At 34.3% G+C, this 14,068-nt stretch overlaps 1 protein-coding gene across 2 annotated transcripts in view; it reads right to left on the reverse strand.

Moving 5' to 3' along the window:
* Positions 1-2,825: 2,825 nt before the first annotated feature.
* Positions 2,826-14,068, reverse strand: part of LRRK2 (leucine rich repeat kinase 2) — a 125,719-nt gene continuing 114,476 nt past the window's right edge. For both annotated transcript variants that reach the window (XM_019736305.2, XM_074325834.1), the window contains exons 46-51: positions 12,587-12,659; positions 11,620-11,804; positions 8,026-8,178; positions 6,400-6,608; positions 5,107-5,178; positions 2,826-4,485 (exon numbers count right to left, since the gene is read on the reverse strand). In XM_019736305.2, the coding sequence (XP_019591864.2) occupies positions 4,364-4,485; positions 5,107-5,178; positions 6,400-6,608; positions 8,026-8,178; positions 11,620-11,804; positions 12,587-12,659 (814 nt within the window). In that variant the 3' untranslated portion in view covers positions 2,826-4,363. The remainder of the gene's footprint in view (positions 4,486-5,106; positions 5,179-6,399; positions 6,609-8,025; positions 8,179-11,619; positions 11,805-12,586; positions 12,660-14,068) is intronic.

The following is a 14,068-nucleotide window of genomic DNA, read 5'->3' on the forward strand; positions in this document are numbered from 1 at the left end:
CTCAGACCTGGTACTGGTGGCAAATGTCCTTGGTTCACAGCATAGCCTCTCCCATGCACCTCCAGGTTTAGCACAGGAAGTGAACAGCTCCTAGCAGGTAGTCCCCGGCAGGAGACTGGCAGTGGATGACGTGCGCTTGTGCCAAAGCCCTCCCTAAGAGACCCCAGAACCAACATACTTGGAGGTTGGCTTCAGACCACAGTAGAGCACCTCCCAATTACTCTCACAAGTGGCACACACAAAGTGTTGTCTCAAGAGACAAAGAAGGACCCAGTAATCCCAGTTTGGGGTATTTATCTGAAGAAACCCAAAATGTTACTTCGATGGGACATGTGCATCCGTAAGTTCATTGCAGCATTGTTTACAGTGGCCGAGATGTGGAGGCAGCCTGGATGTCTGTCAATGGGTGAACGGATAAAGAGCAGGTCATACATATATACGATGGAATATTGCTCATCCATGGAAGGGAATGGATTCTTGCCATCTGCTGCAGCATGGATGGACCTGGAGAGTATATTGTGCTGAGTGCAGTAATCAGACAAGGAAAGACAGATGCAATGTGATTTTCCTAGTATGTGGAATCTAAAAAACAAAATAAACAAACAAAACAAACTCAAATAAAGGGAACATTTTGATGGTTGCCATATGGGAGGTGGATGGGGGTGGGGTGAAAAAGGTGAGGGGATTCAGAAGTACAAATTAGTAATTACAAAATAGTCATAGGTATGTAAAGCATAGGGAATATAGTAAAAAATATGGTAATAACTATGCAGTGTCAGGTGGGTACTAGACTAGTTAGAGAGATCACTTCTTAAACTATATAAATGTCTAACCACTATGCTATACCCCTGAAATTAACATAAAATAATACTGAATGTCAAATGTACTTGAAAAATTAACAAGGAGAGTAAAAGGTTAAGGGGAATAAGAAGTTCAAATTCCCAGGTATAAAACAAATGTCATGGGGGTGTAATGTATGGCATGAGGAATATAGTCAGTAACATTGTGATAGCATAGTATGGAGTCAGATGGTTGCTGGACTTATCATGGTGATCACTTCTTCATGTATATAAATGTTGAATAACTACGGTGTACCCCTGAATCTAGCATAATATTGTATGTTAGCTATATGGTGTTTTTTTAAATCTTTTAAAAACTTATATTCTTTCTAAAAGCCATTACTTCAATCAAAATAACAATGTTCTTATTGATCTATCCATAGCAGATTTTCTGATTCAATCTTGTGACAAAGATGCATGTATCTGGTGATTGACAGCAGAAATCTAGCTAAGCATCTTATAGCCAGAAAATCCTCTTTTGCCTACAAGCAGCTTCTAGCTGTACTTGCCTAATTACTCTGACATACGCCTCATCTGCACTATACAACAGGAAAGCAAAACATCACCAATATAAAAGAATCAGTTTGCAAAACATTTCATCTGCAGGGTTTTGATTATAGTAAATTACTACTTTTCCACTGTATACACTAGATGTACGTTCTCCAGGGCTGGGAAGTTGTCACAAATCCCAGTATTTATCACACCAATTTGTATTTTCATAAATAAATGGGGATAGTAGAACCCTCCTCTGGGTCGTGTTCAGATGAGTAAATGTGGAGAAGCCCAGGTCAGAGTGATACATACAAGGTACTCCACAGAGTCTAGTTTCCAAGGCCCAGACGCCATGAGACGGCAGATTTCATGGAGACCAACCAGCAGCCCCCATGACCCAGATGCTGATACTCCCTCCCTCTCCTATTCTTTGTCTTATGCTGAAACTCCCCAAGCAGAGCCTTCCCAGGTGACCCTAGGAACCAAGGGCAGGTGGAAGACACAGTAGGAGAAGTATACCTCTGCTCACCACTCACACTGGGCTCAGAGTGAACACCTTTGGGTCTGGTGCTTCCCTGCCTCCCTCTTGAAAGCCAAGGTGCTTAGAATGCTCTGAATGCCTTGAGTAATCTGAAAAAACCAAGTACTTATCTACTTTAGGCATCCAGATTCTGAATTGTTATTGGAAACAATGGCACCCAGGCTGGGAAACTAGTCAGAATGGAGAATAAGGGTTTCAGTTTCTCTTGAGTTACTACGGTTTAAGATTTTACTGTATTGCTGATGAGTCTCCATGAAAAGTATTCCATTTCCCAGGTTATGGGTTAAGCTGTCTACAATGATGGATTACCTAATGACACAAAGTCCCAAAGGTTTCGGACTTTTATCTCTTCTCAGTATCTGAACATTTGTACATGCACCTTTAATTTAGGAATGTTTACAATCTTTTTTGCTACTTCTGTGTTTCATCAATATATGTCTTACTGTCTTGATGAAAAGTAAGTTGCATTTTAGAGAAAATGGTTCACACATACTCAATAGTGCTTGCCAGAATTAGATTCGGTGAGGCTCTCCATTTTTAAATGCAAAACTTCCGCAAAAGAATAGTTTCTCTTAAGAAAAATCCTTATGTATTAATGATGATTACCAGCTTATTTTAAGACTCTCATCAGGAAAAATTTTCAATTACTGTTGTCTATTTTTGTTTTAGAAATCATTTGTTCTAAAGTCTTAGTTTTTGTTTCAGTACTAAAGAGTAAACAATTCTTTTTAAGAAATTTTTTATGAGAATTTGGAAATAGAATATATCATGCTTATCAAGTTTTACCCTGGGATGTTGAAAATTAGTTGTATTATAGAACATTGAATACATCCTCAAAAGAAAACTTTAGTTAACACTTCTTATAACGGAATGTCCCATATACAGATTAATATAAAGTTTTATATTACATGGGTTACAGAACTATATGTGAAAAATAAAACATTATCATCAAGTTTTAAAATTCACAAACATCCTTTAAAAACGTTTATTAGTCCATTCAAATACAATGTTCATTTAAATACTTCTCCATAATTGACTTTTATTTTTAAAAATTGCATATGAATACAAAGTAACAATGAGAAATATCACAGGAACAAATAGCTCCATCATTTCTGACTTTTTGTGTGTGAACTATGTAACAAAGTAAAACAGGTCCCTTTGAAAAGTAGAGAATCAGGCTCAAAAATTTGATTACCCTTGATATAAAGAAATTCAAAGTCTTCATATAATAAAATGCCAGTCAGCTCTGAGAATACTAAATGGACTAGTTATCTGACCACAGGGAATTGTTTGAAATGATTAATATTAGCTAGGGCCAATGGATTTAACAAATCCATTTTTTCCTTAAAGCAGAAATAACACTTAAATTGTTACCTAAGTACTTGGCCCTGAATACTCCTACCATGGAAAGATATTTAAACAATTTAGGTATAATTTAGAAGACTGGGTTAGAAAATACCTATCATAGCTAAAGCTCCTTTCTTCTTCAGCAAACTGAAGAGTGTTACATACTTGTCCCCATGGTCTAGGTGGGAATTGTAGAATTCTATAATTCTAAAAATAGGGTTTCTACCTGAATGATGTCAAAATTCACAGGGTTACAAATTTAGGAAGAGTTGAAAAGAAGCATTAGAGCACAGATTAGAAACTACTAGCTAGTGGTCTGGCTTAGCACTGAGAATTAAAATAAAAATGTGAAAATATCACTTGAAGGACTGAACATTGTATTTACACTAATTATAAAACTTCAGGGTATCCACATTCAAAGATAGAGTTGCAAATAAGGAAAGAGAGAGAGTGGCTGTGTCTTTCCTAGATAGAAGGACTTTGACAATAAATGACATTTTCTCGTCAGCTCGTTTCATGGTTTCATGACATTTTCTTTTAGATGGAGTAAAGTTGCGTGAGATGCATTGTTTGCATCAGCAACAAATTAAACTCGCATCCCAACAAAGCATTTTATTAGTGTAAATTCATTGACTATTTACAAGCGTATATGATAACTGCATTTAAAAGCAATCTAGGAAGGAATGTATTACATGGGAAATTATCCAAATATTTTTATTCTACTTCATAGAAAATCTAAAACATAATCAAGCAAAAGTCTTGTCTTAAGCACAGAATGTAAAATAAAATTTACCTTCATTATGGATAACAAAACAAAACATTATACACTTTGTAAATTTTAGTATGAGTACTGCAATTAAGTACTTTTTCAATTTCCTTTCATTATTTCACCCACGAAATTAATTAGGATATATAGGAAACATAACATTACATTTTAAATACTTCTTTAAAATATACTTTTACTGGTGAGTATTTTTACACATATTTATATTTAAAATAAAATATATAAACATTCCTTCATATATACATGAGCTATTTCAAAGAGTGGAAGTACCCTTTTCAGATGTAAACATTTTTTAAAGAAATATTTACAAGAGAAGAAAATAATTTTCCCATCCAAAGACAAGGATTTCCAACATATCTCTTATTCAACAGATGTTCTTCTCATTTTGTCAGCTAATTCTTTTCTCATTTCAATATGTTTTTCTAAATTTTGCACTTCATGTGGAAGATTGATGTCCCAAATAGACAAGCAAGATTGTAACTCTAGAAAATGAAAAAAAAAAAAAAAAAAAAAAAGAATGAAATCATGTTTCAAAGATCTGCCATAAGGAATTTTTATTTTATTCCAATTTCATTAATTTATATTTAGTTACTTTGAACAAATGTATATATAAATACAGCTCCAAATAATGTACTAAATTATTGCCACTTATAAGAAATTACATTTGGAAAATGTTTAAAATGCATTCTAAAACTACTAAATTTCAAAAAAGAGTGTGGAATTTTAATAACCTAACAGTTCATTTTCTGAAAGAAATAAACCTTTTCCAAAAAACACTGTTCAAAATCAGTCCTCATATGGATACAGGTAAGATTCAAGGGAAAATACTCACATTTTGATTAACTTTTGACTAGTTCTAATTTTACAATGACTGATATTTCTACTTTGTCTGAAAAAAATAAATACTTAAAACTCCTAAATCACTGAAACTTAATTTTGAAGATTTATGTCTAAATTATTGGCACAATAAAAAAGCTACCAATTAAAAATGCTTAAAGTTTTATAGCGTATGCAATATTTACTGTAAATGTATAAAACACATAATATATTACAATCATCCATATTGCACTATGTTTGAAATACAGTATCTTATTAAACATTACCTTTTTGGTGTTGGGTACCTTCAGTACTTTTCTGGGTATACCCCAAAACCAGCATGGCATTTTTAAGGCTTCCTTTACCAAAAAAAAAGGAGTTTTCTGTTAAAACAATCTAATAAATCAGACCAAAAAAAGTATAATTCATACTTTAAGACACAAAAACCTTGAAATTCAATTTACAATTTACTTTCTAAGAGATACCTCCTTTATATTAAATAAAAAGCTCTCGAAGAAGACCAGAAAGTTTTTAAAGTTAGAAAATGTATGATCTACTCCTTGCTATAATTCTTATTAATTGTATGAATCTGAGAAAGTAGCTTAACCTTTCTGCAAAATGGGTTTAATAATTATACACTACCCCTTCCCCTTCACCAAAGTTATAATGTTATATGAGATTATGTGTGTGAAAGTACTTTGGATATTATAAGGCATTGGTCAAATGTGAAGCATTTGCATGGGGAGTAGCATGAATGGATATACTGATACTCCGTCACAAAATCATACTTTTTCTTAAGTCTTCCTTAATTTATTTAACAAATATTCATCAAAAGTCCTCTATAGACTAGGCCCTATGCTAGACCCTAAGAATAAAAGGGTAAACAAACACTTGCACACCCAACCCACATAGAGTTTAGTTCTAATGAGGAGATTAGTTACTAAGTAGTAACTAAGTTAACAAAGCAAAAAATGAAACAGCACATGCAAAACCTTGAGGCAGGATGAAACATGGTATTAAGAGGGACTGAATGTTACTCTAGACCAGGAAGAGCTGGGAGGAATGTGGTAAATAATGGAGGCTAGAGAGGTGGCTGAAGCCAGATCATGTCCTACCTTGTAAATACGTTTAAATTTATTTTAAAAAATCAATTAAACCCACAGAAACCTCACTATAATGTCAGTAATGAAAAATCATCTAGGATTCTTTAACAAGGGTGGGAAGTTTAAACTATGATCAAAATAAACATTTGCTTTAATTTCTTTGGTCAAAAAGTAAAAAATACTCAACATTATATATTTCCCATTTTTGCCTTAGGTATAAAGAAAAGAAGAGGAAGTAAGACTCAAATTAGTGTTCACTTGCAATAATCTGCTTCTCTCATGGGGCTGAAAGCATCTACTCCCTCCATTTGTTAAATGACCCTACTCAAAATTTAACCCAGTCTTATGTTTGAAGATACTTCTAAGACACTTCAAATGACATTGGAAAGTGAGGGGAAAACTTAAACTAAAAATAAATATATTTTTGCAGTCTTAAAGAACATGGAAAAAAAAAAGATCCAAAGGAAAGAAACTTGCCTAACTGTGCTGTCATCATGACTCTAACAGAATCATACGAGTTGTGAATTATATGTATAATTCGCCGAGTTGAAAGATCAAGCAGTAAAACATAGCCCCCTCCAGTTCCTATCCAAAGTGCAGTGTTCTTCTGGAGGCAGAGAGTTTTCACTCTCCCAGAATAAGACATATTGTGTTTTGATTCCTTGTTTTCTTTTACCAATTCCTCCCTAAAACCATAAAGAAAGTATGCGTGAGTAATTTTTTCAACAATTAAGGGACAAAACAGATATGTACACACGTATAATATTTTAAATTATTCGAAGACCTGACAGTTGACATTATAAGTCATTAAAACTGTACAAAACTTGACACAGAATGCCAAAGAGCCACATTTTTCTATTTGAAGCATAAATTATCAAACGTAACACAATAGCCCCTTAACTTCAAGAACTTCTGAAATAAATAAGGATACAATTTTTAAAAACAACAAGCCTATGTAATCCAGCCTAAATAAATAAATAAATGTGCCCAATATGAAAGGAAAAGTTAGTTTCAAAAGATTTCCATGAAGTCTAAACGTTTCCAGAGAAAACAAATGGATGGACACGTACAGGGAAAAGATACCAATATAAACCACTGAATTTTTCCCTGAGCTAGTGAATAAGTCATGACCAAAAAATGACATATCCAGAAATAAAAGAATGCTAATAATTTTGGAACTTCAGGAAGCAAGGGACCTTTCACCAGGCAGAACTGTCAGCACTTCTGAGCATACAGCTCCTCAGTATCCAGAGTAAAACTATAAGAAGATTCTGGAAAGTAAACTTTGTAGTTTCATTTTATGGGTATAGTGTGTAATCTAAATGTTCCCCAGAGTAGTAAAAAATATATATACAGTTAAAACAAAACAGAACAAAAATAGAAAATAACTCGCAAATAAGGTTGGCAATGGTCCTGCTTCCCAGCAGCAGCACACAAGAGACGTGCTGGATTTAAAAAGTCTGAGATTTGTCTCTAGCATGCTGTATCGAACTAAGAACTGAGCTCTCAGGCTAGTGTTTTGATCCTCCTTCCTTATTTAGTGCACTAGTCAGACCGGTATGTTTTTTTTCCCCCCTCCATACTTTTATATCGTTTTGTGACTTTTTATCTTTAGAGCAGAGTATCCTTGGACCCATAGTCTAATTATAAGCAGCAATATTTAACACTATGACACTGCTAGATATATAGCCAGCAATGAAACCAGCACGGCCATTTTCAGTATAATGTACTATTTTTTCATTAGATAATATTCTTTGTAATACCTTGAAGACACCAAAAATATTATGTTCCTATTTTTAAAATTTTACAAGATGAAATTTGCTGGCTACCGAAAGATGGTGCTGAAAAGCATTAACAATTGTTTTTGAGGATTTCTTTTTTAAATTTCCATGTAGAAGTAGAAAGGAAGAAAAAAACCATGCTTCCAGCCTGTGAAATTTGAAGTGTAAAGCCAGCTCTTATAGGCATAAAATAAAGAACAAATGCCATTGGACCTACTGTCAACAATAATATATTGTACTCTTAAAAATTTGTTAAGAGGGTAGATCTCATGTGCTCTTTCCACAATGAAAAGAAAAATTTGAAAAGAACCAATGTATTTACCTTAAGAAGTGCACACAGTCTATTAGTTCGCAGAGTTTTTCAGTTTTCTTATCCCACACTTCCACAAATGGGTTATTTTTCTTAGCAATATACAGAGCCGTGTCTACCACCACTGCGATGATGTTGGAATCACTAAAAGTTGCATAAGAAAACCTAGAGGGAGGGAAAAAGAATGTCACTACTATTCATTTTTCTTCTATTTCAACATGTAATGCAATCTTATATTAGTTCTTAATGCGTGGAAAACATTAACACCATTTTGCAAAATAAATAGGCTAGAAGATTGGCAGTTATTTCGTATTCTCCTCTAACTTGAACTGAATATATAACTTACTTTATTTAGTTTTGGTTACTTTGTATTTTTCCCTTGATAATGAAATAAAGATTACAACTAATGTTTATTTCTGGCTTTAATTTTAATTTCAGTTTCATCTGGTTCTTTACAGAATTTTATACTGCCCAAATATGCAAACTATCTTAATTTCTAAAAGAAATATCATCATAAAATCTGTAACTATATGATGCTCAGCTAAAATCCTTATTGTCAAGAACGCTTGGGAAATTAATGGTTATCCATCTACACCTACCTAGAGTTATAAAACATTAGATGTTAAAATAAATTTTAGTGGCAATGTGTTTCAATATTAAAGCAAAAAGTATCTTTGCAGCAACACAAGCCGCTCAACTTATGAGGGGAAAAAACAAACAAACAAACAACTACATCTTCCCAAAGGAAAATTATAAGCAGTATTAAATATCCTTCTTTCCAACTAGGACATTTGGCATTTCACATATTTTGCAAACAGAGATAGGCACCAACTGAACGGCAAATTCCTAGTTAGGCTTTGCGGCTTAACTTAAATGTCAGCTCCGCTGAAATTCTTCCCTGACCTATCAAAATAGACCAATCATTCCCTTTCCCCTACTAGTGTAGCTGTATTGTTACAGATTTTATTAAATATTAAATTATATTTATTAGCATGTCCCTGACACTAGACCATAAATGTAATTGCTTAAAGACGAGGACCATGACTTTTCTACATACCCACAGCCCAGTAGAATCATCACAGATAAGTACCTGTCTATCCAGTCGATATATATATATATATTAGATAGATATATAAGTATCTGTCTAGAAACCGCCTTGTTAACAAAGCCGGCAATTTGTTAAGTAGATGGACAGAAGGATGGATGGATGAAAGAATTAACAGGAGAATGAACAAGTAAAAATGGTTAAAATTACATTTTCTGATAGATGACATGAAAATATCACAGGGTGTAACAATCTTTAGAATACCCTAGGATAAGAAGATGTTTTTCCTCCATCATTTCAATTCTGGCAAGGAAAATGAAAATATGATATGTCGCCGTGCCAGAGAGCCATAAGTCTTAGGTAATACCTTCCTAGGTTTTTCTATATTTAATAGAAAGAAGATAGTTCAAACTAGTACAAACATTGCCTAGAGTTTAATAATTTATAAAACCCTTTGGCCTGTTATCCCATTCGATCCTCAATATAAAAAAAAATTCTCATCCACGAGAACTTGTAATATATAGCAGTGTGTCTGAACCCTGACTACACTTCAGAATCATCTGAGAACTGGAAAAAAAATACTGACACCTGGGCCCCATCTCAAGCTTAATTCATGTGATTTAATTGGTTTGAGGTGAATTTTAGGCATCGGATTATTTTCAGCTACCTGGTGGTTTCTAATGTATAGCCAATGAGAGAGCCAGTAGGTCTAATATTATTATGAAAGCATTTTTGAAAATACATTTATGAAAATGTGTGAGAGCTGTTGTGAAGGGAAATAACAGATGCAATGGAAGAACAAATCCAAGACAGCTAATCTGCATAGATGGGATCAGAGACAGCCACTCAGAGGAAGTGACATTTGGACTGAACAGGCAGGGGGCACAGTAGTCATCCAGGCAAAGAGAAAACATCATGCAAAGCTGGGAGTGAAAGAGAGCAGATTGTCTTCAGGAACTGAGACAAAAGCTTAGCTAAAACACAGAGGTCAAGGAGGCTACAAAATATAAATCTAGAGAGGTAAGCAAGAACTAAATTATGAGGGACCTGGTAGACTATCTTAAGGAATTTTGACTTCATTCAAAAGACAACGGGATCCAACTGAAGGGTTTTAAGAAGGAAGAGTGACATCAGATTGATTTGCATCTTAGAAGAGTCCCTCTGTCCGCAGTGTTGAGAATAGATTGAAGGGAGCATAACCAGAGGTTAAGAACAGATCCTGTTAGTATGGCAAGCAATGGTAGATGATAGCCTGGCCCATGAGAGTAGCAGTGGAGGCAGTGAGAACTACAAGGATTTGAGAGACAATTAGGAAGAGACTCAAGTGGATAAAGAGAGTAAAGGATAAAGGGTCAAGGATGCTCCCAAGTTTCTGTTCTTAGGCAATGAGATGGATATTGAGAAACTAGGATATTCCCTGAGATAAGGATTTATGACTCAAAACTAATCATCATCATCACCACCACCATCATCACCATCAATAATGACTGAGAACTTACCAAGTGCAAGGCATTATGTTAAGCTCCTTATATGAATTTTCTTATTTAGTCTTCCAAATAGCCCTTTGAGATAGAGTATATTACAATCTTCAGGTTATAGGAGACTGAAGATTTGAGAAGTTCTTGCCCAAGTTCCCATGCATTCTGTATTGTGGCAAAGCCAATATTTGAACTATGATTTATACTATTATGTACTACCCTACACTTCTCACTGAGGAATGTAATACATAAGAACCAACTGCAATGATCTGTTTAAAATATAGTAACTTTAAATATTGAAACAATAAATTGGGACAATGTTTATATTTTATTTTATTCTTGCTTGAAACTGGTATCACTAATTTTGCTGTAGAGGAGACCTCTGTATATTTATCAAATTGAAAGAGCACTTTATTCCTGATACCTAAGTTTCATATATATATACACACACATGTGTATATATATACATGTATATGTATGTGTATACATATGTTGTGTGTGTATTTGTGTGTGTGTATATATATACATATATATGTATATATATATATATACACATATATATATATATACATATATACATTTTTTTTTTTTTAAGGAGGGCGCAGCTCACAGTGGCCCTCACAGTATTTGAACGGGCAACCTTGGTGTTATTAGCACCACGCTCTAACCAACTGAACTAACCGGCCACCCTCCTACAATCAATTCTTAATGGAAAGTATCCAAAACACATACATAAAATCATAGATGAAGTAAAATACTGAGTTTATTGCCTTTCAAATTTCATTTGTTTTCTTTGATACAGAGATCATAAAATTGTTTAAAATTTAGATTGAGAAATATTACCAAGATTATCATGGGTTTTCATACTTTATCCCAAGTGTAATTAGGATGGGTAATTTTTTTATATGTCCCTCTGCTTTCTGGATTTTTCTAAGTTTTCTAGAATGAATGTTTAATTTTATAATAGAAAAATAAATTTTGTACTTTAAAAGACTTTTATTTGGGATTACCAATAGCATTATTGACATAATTATAATAAATATGAATAAAATGGTAAATTAGTTGCATGCAGGAATAACTTACAGCTGATTTGTCCTGGTCTCAATGAGTTTCTGAATAGTAAAATCATCAGAAAATGAGAAAATTTTTGTGCCACATCCTCCCCACATAATGTTTTTTTCAGTTGAATTCATGGATTCACTCAAACACATCAGTGGTGTGCTGACATTTCCTATATTGAGTATCTTCAAAGGAGCAGCTCCTTTACACTTTGCCAAAAAGAGAAAACACATTCAGTTAATTGAGTATCTATAGAATAAAATGTAAATTTTGAGCTTTCTAAAAACTGCTTTTTCATTTTATATGGTTAGAGGTATTAAAATAAAAATTCAGGATACATTTTTTTTCAATGGACTTATAAAAACAGGATTCAATTCAAATAGATTCAAATATTATCCTATAACCAATCTCTTCATGCAAAAATTGTACAGGAAATAATGCAGGATTTATATTCTAATTCTCTGTCTCTCGTTAGATAATAAGCTTATTGACAACAAGGAGTATGAATGGGTAGAATATTGACTGAACAGATGAAACCACAGATGAATGGATGGAGGGAGGAATAAATGCTTTAATGATAAATGAGAATCTGGAGAACAGAAAGTTAAAGGAGTTCTTCAAGGTTAACGAAATACTTGGCGGCAAACCAGATTTAAAACAAGTTTCCTTTGTTTTTTCCACAATATATTTATAAGGAATTCTCGACTTTGCTTATATAAAAATATAATTATTTACATTCCTAACATTATAAATCAGATCTTATTCATCATTTTATCATTAGTTCATTCATATAAAACATACAATCAAATCAGCAAGTATTTATAAAGGATCTATCGTGTACAAGACTTTATGAAGCAATGAAAAGACAGAAAGCAGAATTTATGATCCTTGCTCTCAGGGTGTTTATAATCATTTAGAAGGGGGTGGGGATGAGCATACATAAAACAAAGAACTTAAAATAATTTTGATGTAGAATGCATTCAACTTTTACCTTAACAGCCTTATCTTCAAAAATCGCCAAGTTGCCATCAGCAGTTCCCACCAAAAGAAAATTTTTCTGCTTGCTAAAAGGAATAATGTCAAAATTGTTACAAAAAGAATGCTTATCTTGGTCTTAACAGTCCCCTCAGCTTGAGTAAATTTTGGATTGGTTTCTTGCTGACTATAGGCTGCTGACCTCCCTTTTCTTTATAGCATTTACTTTAGAAACTTAACAATTGTAAATTCTTTCACTGTCCATTTGAGATGTAAATCGTCTTCCAGTCTCTTGCCAGTTTTTTTCTTTTAATATAGATCTATTTTGTTTTTATTTATTTTATTTTTTATTTTATTTTTTTATTGGGGGAATTGGGGAACAGCGTGTTTCTCCAGGGCCCATCAGCTCCAAGTCATTGTCCTTCAGTTTAGTTGTGGAAGGCACAGCTCAGCTCCAAATCCAGGAGCCATTTTCAATCTTTATTTGCAGGGGGCGCAGCCCACCATCCCATGTGGGAATTGAACCAGCAACCTTGAGAGCTTGTACTCTAACCAACTGAGCCATCCGGCCACCCCTCCCCAAGCTCAGCGGCAGTTCCTTGTCTTGAATCTAGTTGTGGAGGGCGCAGCCCACTGGCCCGTGTGGCAACCCTGTCATTCAGGGCTCGCGCTCTAACCAAGTGAGCCACCCAGCCACCCTGCCTCTTGACAGTTTTACAACCGGGGTATGTCTTTCTCAAGAACCTGGGAGCTCTCCCGTAAAAATGTAATCAAGGAACACAGTGCTCCCAGTCTCCGTGGGAGGGAGGGTAGGAGCCTAACTTCGATAAGCACAATTAGCAAACACAGATGGCCTAATCACATTGACACCTCCCCCTCCCCCATGCCCTCCAGTACTTTTCCACTATCTCATCCTAGCACTTAAAAATTTTCCAGCTTTTTGTTTCAGCAGAGTTGAGTCCAGTCTTTCTCCCCCATTGCAATAGTCTTGAATAGTCTTCCTTGCCTATTTAACTCCATCTGGTTAAATTTTTTGTTTGACAACATCCAAACAATTTCAAGTGCAAAATTGCCAGTGGGGTTTATATTTCAGCTGCCAAAAACTTGGGCGTCACATTTTTTTCTAATATTTATTTTCCAATACTGATTTAAACCAGAGAATAATCTTAATGGCTCCTGGAAATCATCCTGCCCCCAATATTATAGCAACCAACCTGTTTCTCAGTTATCTAAATGATGCCATCTTATCCCAAAGGAAGTTATCTAAATGGCATCATTTAGATAACTTCCTTTGGGATAAGATCCCTGCCACTGATAATGATTAAGTTTTTTCACCTAACAATTTATGAATTCATTTATTGTTTTTTTTTCCCAAGTTGGCAGTTTGATATGTTTTAGACTGACACATAACAATCTATTGATCATTCGTATTCAAAGAAAGAATAAATAAGAAGTCATCTTTGAAGAAGCCCTGCAAAGGTAAGTTGAAGAGAGGAGT

The sequence above is a fragment of the Rhinolophus sinicus genome, linkage group LG02 (genome assembly GCF_036562045.2).
Source record: "Rhinolophus sinicus isolate RSC01 linkage group LG02, ASM3656204v1, whole genome shotgun sequence".
NCBI lineage: Eukaryota > Metazoa > Chordata > Mammalia > Chiroptera > Rhinolophidae > Rhinolophus > Rhinolophus sinicus.